Source organism: Ranitomeya variabilis, chromosome 2, assembly GCF_051348905.1.
Source record: "Ranitomeya variabilis isolate aRanVar5 chromosome 2, aRanVar5.hap1, whole genome shotgun sequence".
Taxonomy (NCBI): Eukaryota; Metazoa; Chordata; class Amphibia; order Anura; family Dendrobatidae; genus Ranitomeya; species Ranitomeya variabilis.
The window spans coordinates 700,022,347-700,045,091 of record NC_135233.1 but is presented as its reverse complement, the minus strand read 5'-3'; the positions used below and the strand labels follow the sequence as shown (position 1 = coordinate 700,045,091).

Sequence of the window (22,745 nt, the reverse complement as noted above, 5' to 3'; positions counted from 1 at the left end):
GTGAGGTATTGTCAGGTAGTGAGGTGTCCTGATAGTGATCTATTGCTAATTTGAGGGAGTGTCTGGTAGTAGTGAGGTGTTAGCCATGTCTTGGTATAGGAGGATGAGCATTAATGTTTCCCAACTAATCATATCGGTGGTTCTACAGGAAGCAGTTTTTTTTTTCCTCTGGAGGCACTCAACTTTATTAACATGCACAAAGAGACAAAAAAAGCATGAAAAAAATCGCACCAAAAAATGCACCTAAACCTGCGTTTTTGACGCAGCTTCTTTCCTGGCAAGAAATCAGGTTTTGCTGCAGAAAAAAAGCATCAATAAAGCCCAGTGTGAACTTACCCTAAAAGCAACAAAACATAAAATAATTATATAAATGAGGTATCGCTGTAATCGTACTGATCCGAAGAATAAAACTGCTTTTTCAATTTTACCACACGCAGAATGGTATAAACGCCCCCCAAAGCGATCAAAAAATTTAATGTGCCCAAAAATGGTACCAATAAAAAGGTCAACTCGTCCCGCAAAAAACAAGACCTCACATGACTTTGTGGACCAAAATATGGAAAAATTATAGCTCTCAAAATGTGGTGATGCAAAAACTATTTTTTGCAATAAAAAGCGTCTTTTAGTGTGTGACAGCTGCCAATCATAAAAATCTGCTTAAAAACCCGCTATAATAGTAAATCAAATCCCCCTTCATCACCCCTTAGTTAGGGAAAAATAATAAAATTAAAAAAATGTATTTATTTCCATTTTTCCGTTAGGGTTAGGGTTGGGGCTAACGTTAGGATTACGGTTACAGTTGGGATTAGGTTTGGGGTGTGTTGGGGTTAGGATTGGAGTTAGAATTGGAGGGTTTCCACTGTTTAGGCACATCAGGGGTCTCCAAACACGACATGGCGTCTGATCTTAATTCAAGCCAATTTGTGCGTTGAAAAAGTCAAATGGCGCTCCTCCCCTTCCGAGCTCTGCCATGTGCCCAAACAGTGGTCCTCCCCCACATATGGGGTATAAGCGTACTCAGGACAAATTGCACAATAACTTTTGGGGTCGAATTTCTACTGGTACCCTGGGGAAAATAAAGAAATTTGGATTTGAAGTAATTTTTTGTGAAAAAAGGTTAAATGTTCATTTGTTTAAAACGTTCCAAGAATTCCTGTGAAGCACCAGAAGGGATAATAAACTTCTTGAATGTGGTTTTGAGCACCTTGAGGGGTGCAGTTTTTAGAATGGTGTCACTTTTCAGTATTTTCTATCATATAGACCCCTCAAAGTGACTTCAAATGTGATGTGGTCCCTAAAAAAAATGGTGCTGTAAAAATGAGAAATCGCTGGTCAATTTTTAACGCTTATAACTCTCTAACAAAAAAAAATTGTTTCCAAAATTGTGCTGATGTAAAGTAGACATGTGGGAAATGTTACTTATTTTGCATGACATATCTGTGTGATTTAAGGGCATGGAAATTCATATTTGGAAAATTGCGAAATTGGGAGTAAAAGGGTTAAAGATAGTCCCAAAGTACTTCAATGCAAAATCCAGTGACTGAATAGAATAGTCATGGCATGGGATTTATGCAGAAACATAGTCTACAGTTTACAAGTTGTTATTCTGTTTTGAAAAAGTGATGGCATAACACTACGATATATGATCACTTTATGCTTGTGGCAGTTTACCCTCTATGAGCAATAAGAATTCCTTAAATGAAGAGCCAAATAGCTAGTTTAGTGCTGTGTTACGGTCACTGTTTTTCTCTGCACAACAGCCAGTGGTGTAACTAGAGTCAGATGGGCCCCCAATGCAATATTTGGACCTGCCCCCCCAAGGACCCTTCTGTACCTGGCAACTGACATCAGTCTGCAAGCAACAGGCAGCACATGACATCATTGCCATGCACCCCTTGTCACCGGTGGGCTGACATCAGCCTCTGGCCTCTGATTGGCCAGCAGCTTGTATTGTAGCGCAGGAACCTCGCGGATCTATGTGCCGCAATGCATTTCAGCTGAATGTACGTCCTTGGATGCATCTCCAGTTGAAATAGGTGCTGGAGTTGGTGGTCTCCCCTCCAGCAGCACTTTAAATACATTTGTTAAGAAGGGAATAGCAGCATTGCTCCATTAATATGCTGTAGTACCCTGTACAGCAGGTGATCGGGAGCTCTGCGGAAACCCTGAAGGGGACGTGGCTCTAAATCAGCTTAGTGGCCTGTTCATGCTCAGGATTAGTTGGGGTCCCAGAGGTGTGACTCACACTTTTGTAAAGGGATGGCATACCATAAAAATGAATTATTAGTTTCAATATTTATAACAAAAAAACAATCAAATTATGTAACTGGAAATGTTCTTTCTTAAAATTATGGCAATTAGCTCTGATTAAGTTAGGATTAGTTATCCCACACATGGTTAGTAATCAAAAAATTAATATTTTAAAAACCTTGCAGAGTAAGCACAGAATTATTTGTAGTTTAAAAAATGGGTCTTTTTATCTTACCGCCTCTTATACAATTGTTCCCAGTCAATGTCAAACTTCAATATAAAAAAGCAGTCAGACCCTAAATAATAATCTTATAATTATTAAATTAAAGAGTAAACATATCCTCTGCTTATTTTCATAAAATACTTAATAATAGTATTAAGTACTGTGCTTTTTCATGTGATTTTAAAATGCAGAACTGTAAGTAAATAACAATGACATTTTGATACATTAAATAATGCTAGCGGCATAAAATGCATCATGTGTTACATGTGAAAGCTAAAAGCAATCTGTGAAATCTAAATGGCCGAAGGCGCAGGTAAAGATTACAACATTCATATCGTAAAAGATGTAAAGTAAGGATTGGTAACAGAAAACAGAGCAACCTACGGCATATATGAATGACATAACATAAAGCATATAGTAGAATTCCAAGTTAAACTGTTTATAGTACTAACAATGGAATTATAGTCATTGTCAAAGTTAATAATTTCTGATTCCTACTGTATAGATAGCAGTGAAATAAAATGTGCAATAATCATTAAAAGGGTTCATCAGGACCCACAGCTATGGTATGGGGTGGCTCAGTTTTCTGAAATAAATTATCCAATCACCATGCTTGTCAGAGCAATTATCCAAGAAAGTTGAATTTGGTTTTGCAGATTCAGGTCTACATCTTCATTAATTTCTCCTGAGGTAGCATATAGAAAGAGCACAAATTATCTGCAGATGACTTTGATACCTTATGTCAAATTAGCAACACTACATGTTAATAAATCCCTGGACATTTAAATGATAGAGATTGCTTTAAATATTTACAACTTCACTGCTGCAACCAATTTTTAAGTAGATTTCAACGTGCATATTTATTTATAGAAATTCTCAGGATAACAGAGAAATAAGGGAGGAGAGAAGTTGAAGGAGATCTGTCACTAGATTTTGCAAACTTTGGCAAATTGCAGGCATCTTAGACCCATGATCGTGGTCACAGAGGGTGTGATTGAGACTGGGCCAATTGATGCCAATTTCACCTTGATGTGCATCCTTGGACACACATTCAGATGAAATGTATTGTGGTGCAAAGACTCACCAGCGTTATGCAATGCAATCAGATGCCGGGAGAAGACGGCGGCTAGTCAGTGACACGTTTGGGAGACCTGTAGAGCTAGGTTTTATCACTAGACTTGGCTAATTTAAGCAATTCACATCACATGATCTAGTGCAGCCAATCAGGGGAACTGTTACAGGAACGGCAAAAGATGAAGGCAAGGAAGACAGTGGTAAATTTAGGGTTTTACACTCTAGGAATAGGAGGTAAGCGTGCATAGCTCATCATTACAGATAGGGATAAAAAAATGAAAATGAGAGGATGATATACTACTGCAGTGCTGAAGAGCATAGAAAATGGGGTTGATAGCCTAAGTCTAGGAATAATACACAGATTCAAGTGATGGACAGGTTCTGGACCTACAGTCTGTGACCATGAATTTAATGATCCTTGAAAGTATCGGACTGGGGTGACAAGGGCCCTCCAATAACATTGACTTTGGGTAGCGTGGTTAATGAATGATGAGATTCTGCTTTTTTATGCACAGAGTGAATCAAGTGAATTATGTCAAGTACTGCCCATACAATGGGGTTGGGGGCCCAGATCTACACAGGGGCCCACCAGGGGATTCCCCTGCTACCCTGTGGGCCAGTCCGAGTCTGATCCTTGATATACTTAACAGCACTATTTTTTACTCTTGTGTCACTATAAACAAAGAAGACAGTTTTAGGCTTCTTGCACACATCAGGCTTTTGCCGTCAGGCACAATCCGGCTAATTTTGAAAAAAAACTATCTGATTTTTTTCCACCGGATCCATTTTTTTTTTTCCACTGGATTGCGCCTGATGGCTACACGTTTCATCCGTTTTTTGCCGGATCCGTCAAAAAATATTTTTATGTCGGACAGAGAAAACGTACAGAGGAACGTTTTTTCTGTCCGGCGAAAAAACGCACAGCGACTGTTCCTGATGGCAAAAAACTGATGTGTGAAAGTAGCCTAATAAGTCTCATCAATCCTAATTTCCCTGCTGAAAAAAAAATCCTTAAACCCAGACTTGTGAGCAAGTGTGCTTCCTAGCTTCTGAGACAGTCATAGGCGATATCAGTTTTTGCACTTCTTTTGTATTTAAAGACAGATTTTGTGCTAAAAGTTCAGGGGGTGTCCTCTTATTATTTCAGAAATTTGTATAACATTTTTGGGATACGATGAATTTTTTTTCAAGGATGACGTGGGATTTAATACCTTCCCTACATGGCCAATTTCCATTTTTGCATTGTCAATTTTCCCTCTCCTTCCTCCAAGAGCCATAACTTTTTTTATTTTTCTGTCCACATAAATGTATGAATTCTTGTTTTTTGTGGAAAGAGTTGTACTTTTCAATGACATTAATTGTTTTCCCATACAATGTACTAGAAAACAGGAAAAAATCCAAGTGCTGCGAAATTGCAAACAAAAAGCAGTTCTGACTCTGTGTTTTGAAGACAAAATAGGAGCACTTCAAGGTGACGTCCTAGTTTTAAGAAAACGGGAAGAGTAGATGGAGTTGTGTAGGTCAGGGTGATGAGAGTAGTAGTAAAGAGCCATTACGTGTATAGACTGCTGTTCCCGCCAGTTAAGACCGACAGAATGGCTCATTAAAACAATTGTGAGGCACAAAATGAGCAAAAAACATTGTGATGGGCGGTTTTCACAATGAAGTCAAGGATGAAAAACTGATCCTGGGGCATGCTTGACTGTCAGCATTTTGATTCACAGCCCTCCTGCTCAATCTTATCTAGTCTCTAGTCATTTCCCCAAGTGCCTCCTGTCTTTAATTAGCTTTACCTAGTTAGGTGTGTGTGCGTTTGCTCTGTATCAGATTTCTTGATCTTTCCTGATCTCGGAATTGTTGTGACTATTTGTGTAGATTGTCCCTTCTGCTTTTCACTCTCTCTGACTTTAGGTATCTGACCCCAGACTTAGCCTCTGGCTATCCATTTGTTGTACTTTGTGGTCTTGATGTGCCTTTCTGGCATTTGACCCTGGAACTGTTACCTGACCATTCCTTTGTCTTACCCCTCCGTACTACAAGTCCACCTGGTAATTGATCTTGGACCTCCTGTCTACCCTGTCTCACGACTTTCCCGTGAGTAGTGACTCAGCATCACAGATTCTCTATTAATCGACCTCCTTAAACAATATGGGTGAGATTTGGGGATTTACTCTATTGCTCTCAATCTTAAGTAAGAGAGATCTTTATTGTGCGTAGAAGAAAAATGTTTAGATAAACTCTGATTTTATATTCCATTTTTGATTTTGTGTCTGTGTTTATTCGTGATTTTCCTAATGGTCTGGATAGTTCTTACAGCATATTGTAAATTACAGCTACATTGTAACACATAATGAAACTGCAGTAGTTATTTTGTTATTTATTTGTTACAATGTTCGATACACAATAAAGATCACTTTTGTTTAAGATAGAAAATAAGAGAACAGATCCCCGAATCCTATCCATATCATTTTAGGAGTTTGGTTAATAGTGAATCCTTTTGAATTTTGAATTTAGGCACTTTGTCCCTTGAGGGATTAAATGAAATTGCCATGAGAACATGCTTATTATAAGACTTATGTGTGTCTACTGTAAACCTTTTTTTTCTTTTCACAATTATTTGCTTTTTTATGTAGAGATTACACATATAATTTTCATTTCATTATTTGCATTATGATTATAAATAGTGTTGAGCTAGTGTACTCATTGCTCGGGTTTTCCCGAGCATGCTCGGGTGACCTCTGAGTATTTATGACTGCTCGGCAGGGCCGGACTGACCATCGGGCATTTCTGGCAAATACCAGAAGGGCCGGTGGCAGACATGGGCCGCTCGCCAGCGCCGACTCCCCCTCCAGCACCGGCGGTCTATGACGCCGATACAGTTGAATTCAATGATGAAGGAGAGAGCGTCTGCTGTCGCTCCCTCTCCCATCATTCCCCGCTCTTCCTCTGACACTGCGGGTGTGCGATGACATCATATCATCGCGCACCTGCTGTGAGCCGGGCGGGCAGACTGCAGCTGCTGAGCCGGGAGTAGCGCGGGGCACGAGGAGAGGTGAGGAGAGTGTTTTTTTTTTTAATATATCAATGAGTGATAACTGGATTTTGTGGCTATTGGGGGGCTGTATTACATTCTATGGGGGCTGTGCTGTATTACATTCTATGGGGGGATTTATTACATTCTATTGCGGCTGGCTGCATTACATTCTATGGGGGGGCTGGCTGCATTACATTCTATGGGGGCTGTGCTGTATTACATTCTATGCGGGCTGTGCTGCATTACATTTTATGGGGGGCTGGCTGCATTAAATTCTATGGTGGCTGGCTGCATTACATTCTATGAGAGCTGGCTGCATTACATTATATGGGGGCTGGCTGCTACATTCTATGGGGGCTGGCTGCATTACATTCTATGGGGGCTGGCTGCATTACATTCTATGGGGGCTGGCTGCATTACATTCTATTGGGGCTGTGCTGCATTACATTCTATGGGGGGCTGGCTGCATTAAATTCTATGGGGGCTGGCTGCATTACATTCTATGAGAGCTGGCTGCATTACATTATATGGGGGCTGGCTGCATTACATTCTATGGGGGCTGGCTGCATTACATTCTATGGGGGCTGGCTGCATTAGATTCTATGGGGGCTGGCTGCATTACATTCTATGGGGGCTGGGCTGCATTACATTCTATGGGAGGGTTGTATTACATTTTATGTGGGAGGACTGTATTACATTCTATGGGGGGCTGTATTACATTCTATGGGGGGCTGTATTACATTCTCTGTGGGCTACATTATATTCTATGGGGGCTGTATTTTATTCTATGGGGAGGTGGGCTGTATTACATTCTATGGGGGGCTGTATTGCATTCTATGGGGTGCTGTATTATATTCTATGAAGGGGTTACATTATATACTATGGGGGGCTGCATTATGCTCTATGAGGCTCTATGAGGGGGCTAACATATATTATATATGCAGGGGCTGCATTATACTATATGAGGGGGCTGTATTATATTTTCTGAGGGTTACATTATACTCAGGGGGCTACAATATATTCTGTGGGGTGGCTGCATTATACTCTTGGGTGCCATCAATATACTATATGTGGGCTGCATTATACTGTATCGAGGACTATGGGGAATACATTATACTATATGAAGAACTATGGGGTGCATTATACTATGGGAAGTGAATTGTACTACATGGATGACAATGGTGGTGCATTATACTATATGGAGCACTATGAGGAGTGTATTATACTATTTGGAGGACTGAGGAGTGTATAATACTATATGGAGGACTGTGGCAGTACATTATACTATATGGAGGACTGAGGAGTGTATTATACTTTATGGAGGAATTGAAGTGTATTTTAATATATGGAGGACTATGAGGAGTATATTATACTATATGGAGGACTATGGGGAGTGTATTATACTATATGGAGGACTGAGGAGTGTATTATACTATATGGAGGACTGAGGAGTGTATTATACTATATGGAGGACTGAGGAGCGTATTGTACTATATGGAGGACTGTGGTGCACATTATAATATATGGAGGACTATGGGGTGTATTATACTAAACAAGCAAAATGCTGCCTATTCATCGAGTGATTGGGTTGTTTATGTGGGAACAGAAATCCTTGTTCTCAGCAGCACATCGCCGGTGTAAACTGTAGTTGTGCTGCTGATAACATGATCCTGTATGGGGACAGATTGATCTAATTGCGATTGTTCTGTTCCCTTCATTCTTTCTCAGTTGGTGTAAAGAGGCCAGGAAACAATTGAACGACTTCAGTATTGTCGATCATACTTGTTTAGTGGCCTGAGATCAGCGCATGTAAATACAACAGAAATGCTTCGCAGGGGGACCAGGCAAGGATGATGACAGTTGTAGTTAGCACCCGGTGCCTGGGAATAGAGCTAACTCTACTGCTTTTCCCAGCTGCCAAAGGGTATGTGTAATGATTTTTAGGGTTGATGTCAGCTGCGTAATGTCAGCTGTTACCAATCCCTGGTGTAAGTAATGGAGAGGATTCTATCAGACACCCCCACTACTAGCCCAGACCTGGCGAGACCCAGCAACTCTAAAGAGCGGTAACGGTAGTAACAATACCGCTCTTCACAGTCGCCAAGCTCAGCGCAAGACCCGGAATATCTGTAGAGCGGGGACGTTACTGATGTCACCGCTCTTCAGAGTCACGGGGTCTCGTGCTGCGCAGCAGAACCAAAAGTGGCTGTAGGCAAAGTATATGGAGCATCAGAATGAATAGCCTTTGGTCATCTCAATCCCTTCATTGTCCATAAGATCCAGTTATGTAGGTAAAGTAGAGGCTTTTCTTGGTACTGCAACTAAAAGCAGTAAATAGGACTGAGCTGTAATGCTTGATATAGCTGTGATTATATGTTATATAGTCGTGTTACACTCCCCTCACTTCTTGTAACCTACAAGTGTACAAAGATATTATACAGTCACCATGTGACAAGTGGGCCTGGGTGACTTCAAATGCCAGGGCTGAATTTTAGTCCCTGTCCGGCCCTGCTGCTCGGAGATTTAGTTTTCATCACAGCAGCTGAATGATTTAGGGTATGTGCACACGTATTCCTGGCCACTGCGGATTTTTCCGCAGCAGTTTTGATAAATCTACAGGGCAAAAACACGCGTTTTTTTGCGGATTTACCACGGATTTAACGCGGTTTTTCTGCGGTTTTCATTGCGGTTTTACAACTGCGGTTTTCCATAGGGGCAGCTGTAAAACCGCTGTGGAGTCCACAGAAAGTAGTGACATGCTGCGGAATGTAAACCGCTGCGTTTCCGCGCGTTTTTTTCCACAGCATGTGCACAGCGTTTTTGGTTTCCCATAGGTTTACATTAAACTGTAAACGCATGAGAAACTGCTGTGGACCCGCAGCTGCGGAAACGCTGCGGATCCGCAGCAAAATCCGCATCGTGTGCACATACCCTTACAGCTACTAGACAGGCTGTGTACATGTGGGGGTTGTCTGGTTGCTAGGGAATCCCCACATGTAATTAAACTGTCTAACAGTCACAAATCATCCAGCTGCTGGGAGGAAAACTAAATCTCCGAGCAGTCATAAATTCTCGGAGGTCACCCGAGCGTACTCAGGAAAACCTGAGCAACAAGTACACTCGCTCATCACTAATTATAAACTATTAATATGTTGTTTATTTTGTGTCCAGGTTTTGATGTTGGGGTCACAAGCACACCACTCTGACACAAACACACCAAAAAAACAAAAAAGGATTGTACTCTAGTTTGGCCCTATAGATATAATGCCTCATCTTTTGCCTGTCTACCAGTGGAGGTTGGCACCCTATGAATATGGACAATTGACGCCCCCGCTCCTCAGCACTTACTGTTCTGTTAAACCCTAAATACATGATGATTTCATTCAAACACAACCAATAAATGATGCCCATCCTGTTAATCACCATGCATAACAGGGCTAAAAAAGACCCACTTGTGCAGCAAGAGATGATTATACTTACAAAGATACATCCCAATGATGTAAAGAGATAAAGTGTGAAGCACTTAAAGGGTTAATAAACTTCTTGAATGTGGTTTTGAGCACATTTATATGTCACATATGCTCAGCATAACACTCCTCTCATTTGTGAAGATTATAGAAGCCAGTGTTGGACCACTCAAGGCTAACATTTTAAAGAAAATGCCTATTGAGTCACCTGATATCTGATCCATTCTCTTGAGATTGTGCTGTAAGACGCGGCAGACCTTTTTGCGATTGCCTTTATGGATGTGCATTCTGGAAGAGCTGGACCTGTGCTATCCATATGGCTGTAGGTACCACCGTAGTGGCAAGAACACTAGCAAAATGCAATACTAAATACTAGACAATAATCAGTCTGGAAGGATAAGGAAAAAGTAGTTGTGACCACTAGCAAACCATGGCTTTTTGTTTTTTTTTCATGTTGCTCTCTAGAGAATCGGGTGCTACTTTCATTTGCAGCTAAGAAGGTGAAACTGATGCACAATTGCTTTTGTTTCCTAACAGAATGATATCCCCGAAATTCACAACGCTACACTGAGTTTGGGGTTCTACTGTGATGCTTAAAGGTGTTGTCTGGCACAGGGCAGAACGGTGGCTCAGTGGTTAGTTGTCCCACCAAGGACAACATCTGCAAGGAGCCTGTATGTTCTCCCCGTGTTTGCATGGGTTTCCTCCAGGGAACTCAGGTTTCCTCCCAAAGACATACTGTTTGGGAGTATAGAATGTGAGCCCCATCGGGGACAGAGATGATAATGTCTGTAAAGTGCTGCGGAATGTGTTGGCGCTATATAAATAAAGAGATTATTATTATTAAAATGATAAATCTGCAATCACACTGTGGAGCGAGAGTGTGGCCATCCAGTGGGCACGTTAATACAGTGGGTGCGACCTCGCTCAGTAAACTAGACTGCTTCTGCCCAAGAATATGCATAATGCATACATCACCGCCACTCCTTTCTCAGACACCAGTGACTCCTCGCAGCGTAACCATTCACAGAGTGACTGCAGACTTTTAATTATAGACTGGACAACTCCTTTAATGTGCCTTAAAATTTTTGAGTCGTGAAATTTTGGTTGGTTGCAAACAATTTGTTTGCAGGTCAAATATACAAATATTGTTGAAAAAATTATTTTTACATTTCACAGAAAAATATATGTAAGATATGTGGAAAAAATAGCTAGAAGTAGAAATTACAGTTGCTGTTCCAAGAGCAATAAATGAAATGGCAACAGAATACATAAAATCCAAGACAAATAATACATGTAGTAAAAATAGTTGTTTGATTGAATTATTTATTTCCTATTATATTCTATCACAAATTTCCTGGAGGATTTAATGATCCTAACCTAATTTACTTGCATTACCATATACAGTATAACAGGTTATTATACAGGTTTGTTTTTTAATGTATTGAATATTAGGCTAGGCTGTTTTTTTTCCTAGATTTTAGACTTTTCTAATTTAGGGTGATGACAGAATCTCTATAAGCAAGAAACTGTAGAAGAGATCAGTACAAATGTATCATTCTGCTGACAGCGTGGAATATTGTCCACTAACTCCCTTTACAGTCTGAGAATCTCTAAAATGGCACATAGAGTACCTATTGGTCCATACTATGGAGGTGGTATATGGTTCTTCTATACAGCACTGGAGTACTGAAGTTTTCTTCTATAGATGTGATTCGTATGGGAAGAATATGCTATCTGATAACAAATACTTTATGCCTCCATATGAAATTGGATGCATACAAAGAAACAGTAAGGCCCTGCTAAAAGCTGAAAGTTGTCATAATATGGCTGCGTGAATAAGCTTCTACTGGGTGTAAAAATTGTATTACTATTTATTACTATTTAAAAAAATAAATTTCTGCACATTTTTCTCTACATTCGATGTTTATGTTTTAACCTGTTTTTTCGTTAACGTTTTTGCATATACTATTGTTTTTTTCTTTACCTTTCCTCTTAGATAATCCTATGGGTGTAGACAGACGGTCGTATTTCTTTTCAAGGATCAAATTGCAATCCTTGGACTGACTGTCGGCTCTCCTGACCTGAGTGAGACAGCTGCATAGAAATAAATCACGCTGTCAAGCTCAAATGAGGAGAGTCGATGGCCAGTCCGTGTACTGCGATGTGATCCTCGCACGAGAAATGCGACCATCTGTCTGCCCCCTAATTCTGTGATTGGAGTTGTAAATTTGCCAGCTTTAAAGCAAAAAACATTATTTCAAAATACTCTGCCAGGAGACATTTAATTTATGTTTGGCTATCAATGACCACCCGGTGTTGAATCTGTATTAAGAGAGATTTGAGCGCCTAATAAAACTTGTTAGGGGAAAGTTACGGGTGGATACATATGTGTCTGTAAGGAAATGTAAAGAATATTGTAAATAAGGAGCTCTTCAATTATTTATTTCTTCAGGAAATAAAAGATGGGGGGTAGATAGAAGGACGTATCAGTGCAGGATCAGACTACTCTGCATCCATGACGGCACACAGGTCTGTATAGGGTCTGTAGACATTTAAGACAATAGAAAAATTATAATCAAGGCTATTCATAAAGTTGCTTCACTTTTTTTGTTTTAGAAGCATCGGAGAAATATACAAACGATTGATGTGAATGACGTGAGAAAAATTATTGCCATGTGTCCTTTCTAAAGTGCGCGCAGTAAAACCTCTCCAAAAGATTACCCAGTAAAGAAGACAGATTTTTTTCAATAAAATGTTGCATGGCCCAAAGGCTTGAATCTAAATTTACTTAGAATTTTAGGTTTCAATGTAGAATTTGCATTTTAGACCTGTAGGATATATTTATTGCTGTATCAATGTCGTACAGTACTTCTCTTTGCAGTGAAATGTTCTACCATATATTTATTCAGTGCAGTACACTAAAATTATATCTTATTCTTTTTAGGAAAGAGACCTGATTTTAACATTTAATGTGTCAATGCATCGTTCTTGGTGGATGGAAAATGGGCCAGGATGCATGGTGACCTCAGTAACTCCTGCTCCAGATTGGGCACCAGAAGATCATCGCTACATTACTATATCCGAGTGCTTACTAGAGTACCAGTATATAGAAGTAGCACACAGCTCTCTTCAGATCTTTTTTGCAGTAAGTACATTTCTTTATTTTTGTGATATACAAAGGATTTGCGGTCTTCGTTAACAAGATATCATATCATATAACCAAACTGTAAAGTATTTTTGATGTGAAATCTGCCTAAAAGCTGCTATTAGAGCAACCTACAATTTGTAAATGGCGTAGCTTCACTACAGACTTCTGAGGACATTTCACATAGCGATGTCACGGGTAAGTATTTTGGAATTTGGATGTAAAAATTCAAAGCAATTCACATTGTGATTTCAACAGAGAGTGCAGTTATCCAGTTTTCAATGTTGCATCCAGATCATCAATATAATAAATATGTCCGGGTTCTGTACTGGTATAATTTCTCGACTCGTCATATATTCTGTCGAGTTTTTAGAAATAGATGGACTGGACAACATAAGCCTTCATGGTCACATTTAATATATGTGCAGTTTTATATAGTATATGCAGAAAGTATCTCAAAATTCTGACCCGAAAAATACATTGCCTGCATTATTGTTCCCCGGTGTGTGAAGAATATAGACATCATGCATCTGAATAGGTTCATACATTCAGTTCTAGAACAGTGGTTCACAGCTATAAAAGGGATCATTTAGAACAGAGGTGTCAAACTGCATTCCTCGAGGGCCGCCAACAGGTCATGTTTTCAGGATTTCCTTGTATTGCACAGGTGATAATTTAATCACCTGCACAGAATGATTCCAGCACCTTGTGGAATGCTAAGGAAATCCTGAAAACATGACCTGTTGGTGGCCCTCGAGGAATGCAGTTTGACACCTCTGCTTTAGAAACCTTGGGCCGAGTCACACAATTTTTAAGCCAGAAATCTGGTGTAAAACATTTTAAAATGTTGCATGATTTTGGGGCAAAACAGAGTTGTGCAAAAATATTGTGTCTTTTATAATTTTCATGCCAGTTTTAAACAGCTCCACCAAAAATGGGCAGAGCTGGGATTGGGGAGGGACATGGTTACACCTGCTTATCAAATTTAACAAAGTGCTGGTGTTTCTTATGACAGAAATGCTACTTCAGACCATGATTGGAGGAGCATTTCTGGTGATATGCACAGATGAGAATGGCAAATTCATTAATGCACTACTCCAGTATTTGTTATTTTTTTCAGCACTGGAGTGGTGTTTTAAAGGTAAGTCCCCTGCCCCCGGTCATATACTCCCCCTCTGGCATCTTCACCATTTTTCAGCACATCTTTGGTCCCCCAGCACCATCTTGTAAGCGCAGCCTCTAACTGACCAGAACGAGACTCTCATAGACTTGTATTGAAAAGTTACTGTACCTCGCCTGAGTCATGGAAAGAAGCAACTGAAATAACATACAAATCAAATGTAGATGGCTCTACACATCAGATTAAAAAAGATTTTTCAGGACAGATCAGACTTATGCTGTAGGAACTGTACTCAAAAAGCTAACATATTACATACTTTCTGGTCATGTCCTAAAATAATCGACCTGTGGAAAGAAGTAGCTAATTCATTGAGCAATATTAACAACTGTGTAGTTGAATTGTCTCCTCAACTGGTTTTGTTCTCGCTTGACTCAAATCAAAATTAAATATCTCGCAATTCATCTATTTGTTGTAACAAAAATACTCATAGCATCTAAGTGGAAATCAATAGATGTTCCCTCCATTTCAGAAAAAATGAAAATAATGTCTACACATAATTCTTTTGAACATTCTTCCGCTCTAAGAAACAATTCTTTAAAAAAATACTATTCCACATGGTCATCTTGGAACCTATTTCTTTCCTCAAGTTGGAATGCCCCCTTTTAGGTTAAAAGCTTTATTATATGCCAAGAAGTACAAGTACAAGTAGATATTTAATGAAGCAAATTGAAAATTGTTTTATTATAAATATTGTTTTAATAAGGATGCTCTTTTCCCCTGTCCCTCCTCTCCATGTTTATCTGATCCAACCTTCTTCTATGCCCTTTTCTTTTCTTTCCTTCCCCTTCCCCTCTACCTTTCCTAACTTTTCATTCCACATTCTTTTCCTCTTACATTAACCTTTTTTTCTCTGTTAATTCTTCTTTGAATATATCTTCTCACTTACTTGTTTAATAGAACAAGTTTTAGATCGCTCTGTTATGTTTTATTACTCACCTGATTGACTATAACTATAATCCCCTTCCCAGAAATTGTTAAAAAATCCCCCCAAATAAAAAGAATATTGTTGAAAAAAGTTACCTCCGCGCACCTCCATGAAACACTGGAGCTGCGATCAGGTCACTTTTCGCCGGAGACCAACAAGAGCAATGCTGGAAAATGATGAAGGTGGCAGAAGGTGAGTATCAGATAGGGGGCAGGGGACTATCAAAGCACCACTCCAGCGGTGCAACAAAATACCCACTGGAGTGGTGCTTTAAGTGGCATGCACCAATGTGGCCTTCATTAACACTGACATTTGCAACCCCAAACTTAATATATCAACCTCATGAACTTTGTAATAAAGTGTCAATTTATTAATTTACTTAATATTCTGGTAAAATAATAGCTGGAAATAAAGATCTTTTCACAAGAGTGCACTGGATCCTTAGCAAAGTAACATCACATTGTATAGCTATGTTAAGCACTCATAACATATTGCCACTAAGGCTTCTTTCACACTAGCGTCGGCACGGGGCCGTCGCTATGCATCGGCCCGACCTGCCAACGCGCGTTGTGAAAGTGATGCCCGATGGCGGGCAGCGGAAACAGTCTTACGAGGCTTCCGCTGCCCCATTGTAAGGTCCGGGGAGGAGGGGGTGGAGTTTCAGCCGCACATGCGCGGTCGAAAATGGCGGACACGACGCACAAAAAAACGTTACATGTAACGTTTTTTGTGCTGACGGTCCGCCAAAACACTACACAACCATCGCATGACGGTTGCGACGTGTGGCCATATGTCGCAATGCGTCGCTAATGTAAATCTATGGGGAAAAAACGCATCCTGCGGGCAACTTTTCAGGATGCGTTTTTCTCCTAAACGACGCATTGCGACGTACAGCCAACAACACTAGTGTGAAAGTAGCCTAAGATAATGTAGTATATCAATAATCTGATAATCACAATGTCACGTGTTTGTAGTGAATCTGAACCAGGTTGATAATTACTCTGCCAACACTGCATAACCCAAATCCTTGTTTTGGCTTGTTCACATAACTGTGTTACGGTCATTATCCTATTAGAACATGCCTTTAACTGTGCATTTAATTAGAAAAGAAAACACCAAATCCGAGACTTTATTATTATCATCAACCAGCTTTCCAGTTTTCTAGGTCAGGGATTATTCCACCCACCAAGAAGCTACATCCTAGTGCATGTGGCAAGAGGTGCTTAGCAGCCACTTTCCCTAATAATAACCAATAACATTTTAATGCCATAATTTGGATTTCTTTCAGAGCTATTTTCCCTTCACTTTTGGTTCATTGTGATCTGCTGGTTTTTTAGAACATTTTTTTCCTGTACAATTTTAGGAGAAATAATGCAAATTGGATGTGCAGGGAGTGGGTTTGATATTTTGAATATGTGATCATTAAATTGATTCCATTTTCATTTCCAGTTCTATAAAACCTTTTTAATAAGCCATGCTTTTATTTTCCATAGAAAAAAGCCAAGCAAATGTCATGTCTTGCTTCTTACTGTATCTAAAAATTACTTTTCTTCATTTAATGAGTTTCTATAGACAAATAAAATCTCACAACCTTACAGTTGGATCTTGTCTTAAACTCATATATCTAATTTCATATGGAAGTATTTAATGTTGTGTTATGGGCTACTTTTATCTAGAAGTTCTTTTTGGTGCAGCAGTTCCATAATATTGCCTGCTATAGAGCACTATATGGCAATAAACAGTGTAACTAAAGACTTCATTTGAAAAGTAAAATTGCAACCTCCTACCCATCTGATTAGTTTTACTCTTGTTATATTTGGTTAAAGGGAACCTGTCAGCAGGATTGCGCACAGTAACCTACACACAGTGTCTGGTCGGAGCCATTATACTGACTAAAAGGTTACCTTCGTTGATGAAATCTGTCTTATGGTTTTCTTTAACCTTTATTTTCAGTTTGTAGTTAATGAGATGCAGCATAACCTAATGTTTAGGTGGCAAGAATACATTTTCTTGATGTTATCCAGCTAGGGAAAAAGAAAACTATTTGAAAATGGCTCCCTCCATGCCTGCACAGTAGCAGCTATAGGTGTCTATAGCTTTGATACGATAGTTTCTACTGTGCACGCGCCGGCGGCTCCATCTTACTAGAGAAGAAAAAATAACTCCTCCTCCAAGGTAGCACCGCCAGTGCCTGAGCAGTAGCAGGTATTGGATCACAGCTAGACATCGATTGCTGCTACTGCACAGAAGAGGATGGCGCCATCTTGGAGGAGGAATTTTTTTTCTTCTCCAGTAAGATGGTGCCACCGGCGCATGTGTAACATCCCAGGTAACCAGTTGTTACAGTGATGTTGCCTTCCTTTCAGGGAGGGCGATATCATGCATGGAGGCAGGGAGGATTCTCTTTACCAAGTAAGCACACGCATTCAACACATTCTAAATCCAGGCCTGGAAGGGGAGCTCAGGACCTGGATTCAGGGGAGCTTCCCTCAGCTTTAAGTATCCTGGTCTGGAGGAGGAGTTAGCCAGTCGTTTACAGACAGTAGACCAGGACAGTTGGTCCACGGAGACCAAGGAGAAGGAAGTCTGACAGAGCAGACAGCAGAGCCGTGCAGCCAGGATTGAGCTGTGGCTTTTGGGAAGAGGAGAACCTGAAAGGTTGTTGCATGCAGTGGAGCATTGAGGAAAGGAGTGCAGGAGTGGAACAGTGGAACAGGGCTCAGAGGGGAACTGTGACCGGGCACCCTCAGAGCCAGAGCGCAGAAACTGGGTACTGGGAGTCCAAGGCTTTTGTGGGACTCTAAGACATGAAGCAGAACTGGAGGGCACTAGACTACATGTTAACCGCCCGCACCAAGCCTTCGGTACAGCAGTACTCTAAGAGCCCGGGTTGTGGTAGAGACCCTATAAAAAGGCTCAAACTGCCTACCGTGTAGGCAACTGTCCCAGGACAGGAGAGAGAGAGGATACCTTGCCAGCAAGCTACAAGCAGCAGGGACCTCACCATCTTAGCACAAGTAGGAAAGGCTTACGGACCTCACCTGGGAGAGGGATCATCTTTTCCAACAAGCCGGCCAGACCACATCACAACCTGTGCCTGATACTCTGGACTGTGGCCTTCTAATGACAGTAAACCAGGTAAAGACTTTACAACTTGTGTCCTCCACTTATTCGTTGGCACACACATCTTTGCCACACATCTTGGGAGCCCTGGGGACCCCACTTCACCTGTGGGAAGCGTCACCATCTAGCCACCATATCATCACCCCAGAGGACCCCTTTAAGTGGCATCGGTCTCCAGTGACCGAGAACCACAGGTGGCGTCATGAACAATAGACTTTATTCATAATTCCGATTAAAAGATCTTTCCCCTTTAAGTGAGCGCCCAGGGCCATAGACCGGGTCGCAGCCACCGTGACATCCCTTTTAAGAGTGACCGAACTCGGTACTGACTACCCCGCTGCCCTGGCGGGTGACTCACATGTGCAGCAGCAGCTATCGTATCATAGACACCTATAGCTGCTACTATGCAGGCACTGCGGGCACCATTTTCAAATAGGTTTCCCTAGCTGGATAACATCAAGAAAATGTATTATTGCCACACTAAACATGTGATTATGCTGCATAGCAGGTGCCATAGCTGGCATCTGCCTGTAGAAGTGTTTTTTGTCTCTTTCTTCACTATGCAAACTAGGGGATCATTGATCTGTCAGCAGTCTGCGTTATGAATACCTAATCAGAGCACCACATACACCAGCCATGCCTTAGGGCACGAGAATCTCATTAACTTCAAACTGAAAATAAAGATTAAAGAACAACCATAAGACGGATTTAATCAACCACGGTAACATTTTAATCAGTATAATGGCTCCAACCAGACACTGTGTGTAGGTTACTGTGCACAATCCTGCTGACAGGTTCCCTTTAAGCAAATATAACAAGAGTAAAACTAATCAGATGGGTAGGAGGTTGCAATTTTACTCTCCAAATGAAGTCCCGGGCACTCCACAATATACAGTCTTTAGTTACACTGTTGCCATATAGCGCTCTACATCAGGCAGTATTATGGACCGCTCTCCTGCTGACAGGTTCCCTTAAGCTACCATAAAAAGGACTTATTGTTTAAATCATGTCTTCCGTGATGCAGTGACCCTTGTTATGGCTAGGGGGCACTGTAGATGCTCCTCGGGATGCGCATGGAGGTGTATCTGTGATTATGATGGTGAAACAGTGACCAGAAGGATAGTAAATGACTGGTTTGTGTCGCAGAGGGAGCCTGCGCTGTAAGTCTGAAGTAAGGTTGTTCTGGGACCTGTAGTTCCACAAGTATTTGTGTTTGTTTATTTAAAGGGAAGCTTGCAGGGTTAGTTGGAGAGCTGGGCGGGTCTGACTAACCACACACACCGCCCACCTATTGGGGTGGTTACAGCTTCATAATGTGACCAGGGTGTGAATCACATGGTTCTGAGTGTATGGACCTGAATGGTTCTTGGCTGTAAGGTCCTGTGATAAGAAGGGCTTGGGTGTTGGGAGGTCCAGTGTGTGGACCAGATCCTTGAAGAGCACCTGGTGAGGCCATGATCCTGAATGGCCCCTGTGTTGGGAGGTCCTGGGAGTAGGACCGGATTCCTGAATAGCACCAGGTGAGGCCCTGATCCTGAGTGGCCTCTGTGTTGGGAGGTCCTGTGTGTGGACTGAATCCCTGAAGAGCATGAGGTGAGGCCATGGATCTGCAGAGCCGGTGACGGCTACTGTGTTGGAGAAGCTACTGTCTTTCAGTGGGTCTGGAACCGACTGGTATGTGCCTGTCAGGCAAGTTGGTGATCCCCTGTAAGGCAGCTTCTCCAGTGCATATAATGAACTGTTCGGCATGTGGTCTCCCATGGAAACTTTGCAGAGAAGTCTGGCGTGTTTAGAGACTCCACATTAAAGCTGAGTACTAAGAAGCGCTATGAACTGTGCGGTCACCCATGGTAACTGGACGGAGTGAGGTCCACCATGTTTAGTGACCACAACTTAATGTCATGTCCTGATACAGTGTGTAATGGACTGTTCATGGAATGGTTTAGGACTCTATAGTAAACCGCCTAGACTGTTATGTGCAAAATGTGTTCCTGTGTACGTTAAATCTTGTTGCCAAGCTAGTGTTCCCCAACCCATTAGTGACCGCTGCATCACACTTTGTTATGATTTTTTTTAAAGAATAGCAATGACTTAGTTTTTCTTTACATTTCACAATTCCTATTAAAAATAGAAATCTTGCAAAATCAGCTGTAACATCACCTATTGTGATTGATGGATCATGTGTTTATCAGCTGTGTATAGAGGTATTAGCTGTCATTGCAATCCTGTCTCTGATTATATGGAGACTTGCTGCAAACACCTCCAGAAAGAACAGGAAAAATTAGTTTAAAACCCAAGTGAATAACTGAAGGTTATTTTTTTTTAAATGCCAATTTTTTATTAAAATACATTTAAGGCCTTTTTCACACCTCAGTGTCTCCGGTACATGTGGTGACAGTTTTCTCTCGTACCAGAGACACTGACACACGTACACCCATTCAAATGAATGGGTCTATGCACATGTCAGCATGTTTTCACAGACCGTGTGTCCATGTGCAAAACACACTGACATGTCCATTTCTGAGCGACAGCACGGATGACACGGACCCATACCAGTCAATTGGTCCATGTAAACACGTACTGCACACGGATGCCGTGACAAATATCTCCCCTCACATACAGTGCCAGTGACACTGTCACACATGGTCAGACTGGTCCTACCAAAGTACCAAGCTCTAACACAAAAACACAAAAATGGGCCTTAAATGTCTATCTGAAGACAACCCTATTTAGATGTGATGTTGAACCTGATATTCTCCCCATTCTTATAGGAGAATTCACAAGTAACATATTAGATCATATTGATGAATTGTCCTGGGTGTGCATTGATAACAGCAATACATATCATATTCTGTATTTAAAGGTGGACATATCTATGTTCTGTATAGATGGAGGATAGGCTCCCAGAATAATTTAATCTAGTTCAGGGGTCTCAAACATGTAGCCCGCGGGCCACATGCGGCCTCTGAAGCGGCTTCATTAAGCCCGCAGGCACTGAAGACCCCTTGGCGATCCCTGCCTGGTCCAGGGCGCCACCGACAGCAGCTTTCTATTTTAGCAGAACTGCCACCCCATGGGCTAGGACAGCTGGCACAGAGAAGCTGCAGCACGTTGGCTCCAAGTATTCAACTGTACTCTCATCTTTCAGATGCAAGTACAATTGAAGCTCTGACTGCCGGGCCAGAGCAACTCCAGCAGCGTGATCAGGTCATATGATTACACTGCTGACAACACTCACCAGTGTCCAGAGGAGCACATTGCTCTACCAATGTGAGAGACACCGAAGACTGGAGGGGTAGGTGTGATTGCTGTGTGTATGTGTGGTATTTACTGCGTGTTTGGGCAGTATTTACTGTGTGTATGAGGGTATTTACTGCTGTGGGGGAAATTAACTATGTGTATGAGCATATTTGCTGCCATGGGGGAGGTAATTACTGTGTGTATGAGGGTATTTACTGCCAAGGAGAGAGGTATTTACTGTGTGGGTGAGATATTTACTGCCGTGGGGGGAGGCAATTACTGTATGGGGGGTATTTACTGCCTGTGGGGTATTTGCTGTGTGTGGGGAAGACTTACTGTAACGGGCCTGGGAAAGATTTACTGTGATGGGGTATTTAGTATAACGGGCCTGGGGAAGATTTAGTGTAATGGGAGATATTTAGTGTAACGGGCCTTTGGGACATTTACTGTGATGGGGGTATTTAGTGTAATGGGCCAATTATTTATTTAGGGGCTCAGAGTAGGGCAGATATTTTTATTCAGCAGCATTATAAAGACCTGCTATCTTTAAGGGTGTCATGTGGTGATGTGCTGCAGGAGACCTGAGAAGATGGAAGTCTGCAGAGACAGCTGTGGATGAGAAAACTCATCATGGGGTCTGGACAAGATGAAGAAGAAAAGAAAGAGAATGACTCCAGAGACTACGTCATCTATAAGGTACCTGGATGTAAATGTTTTGTAATAGTTACTAATTCTCATATTTTTATTTATTAGGAGCATTAAAGGGGTTGTCCAAGTTTGTGATGAGTCTGCAGTCATTCTATGTGACTGCAGACTTCTGAATTCTCACAGTGCGCACTGCACGCTGTCAGGATTCTCTTGTGTCGGCGATTTTCACACATACAGTAACATGTCGACTAGACATGCGTGGCCTCACTCAATGAAAATGAATTATGCGAGGCCGGACACATCTAGTCGGAATGTGGCCAGAAGTATACAAATCACATAATTGTGCAAGGGAGAATCCTAAAAGTGAGCAGTGCATGCACTGTGGGAATTCAGAAGCTGCAGTCGCCTATAGTGACTGAAGACCTTCATCTCC

General features: G+C 41.4%; 1 protein-coding gene across 1 annotated transcript in view; it reads left to right on the top strand.

Moving 5' to 3' along the window:
* The window catches only part of NKAIN2 (sodium/potassium transporting ATPase interacting 2), a 1,459,012-nt gene that overhangs the window by 989,479 nt on the left and 446,788 nt on the right, over positions 1 to 22,745 (top strand). Inside the window, exon 4 of the mRNA XM_077289446.1 lies at positions 12,996 to 13,196. Coding sequence (XP_077145561.1) covers positions 12,996 to 13,196 — 201 coding nt within the window. The remainder of the gene's footprint in view (positions 1 to 12,995; positions 13,197 to 22,745) is intronic.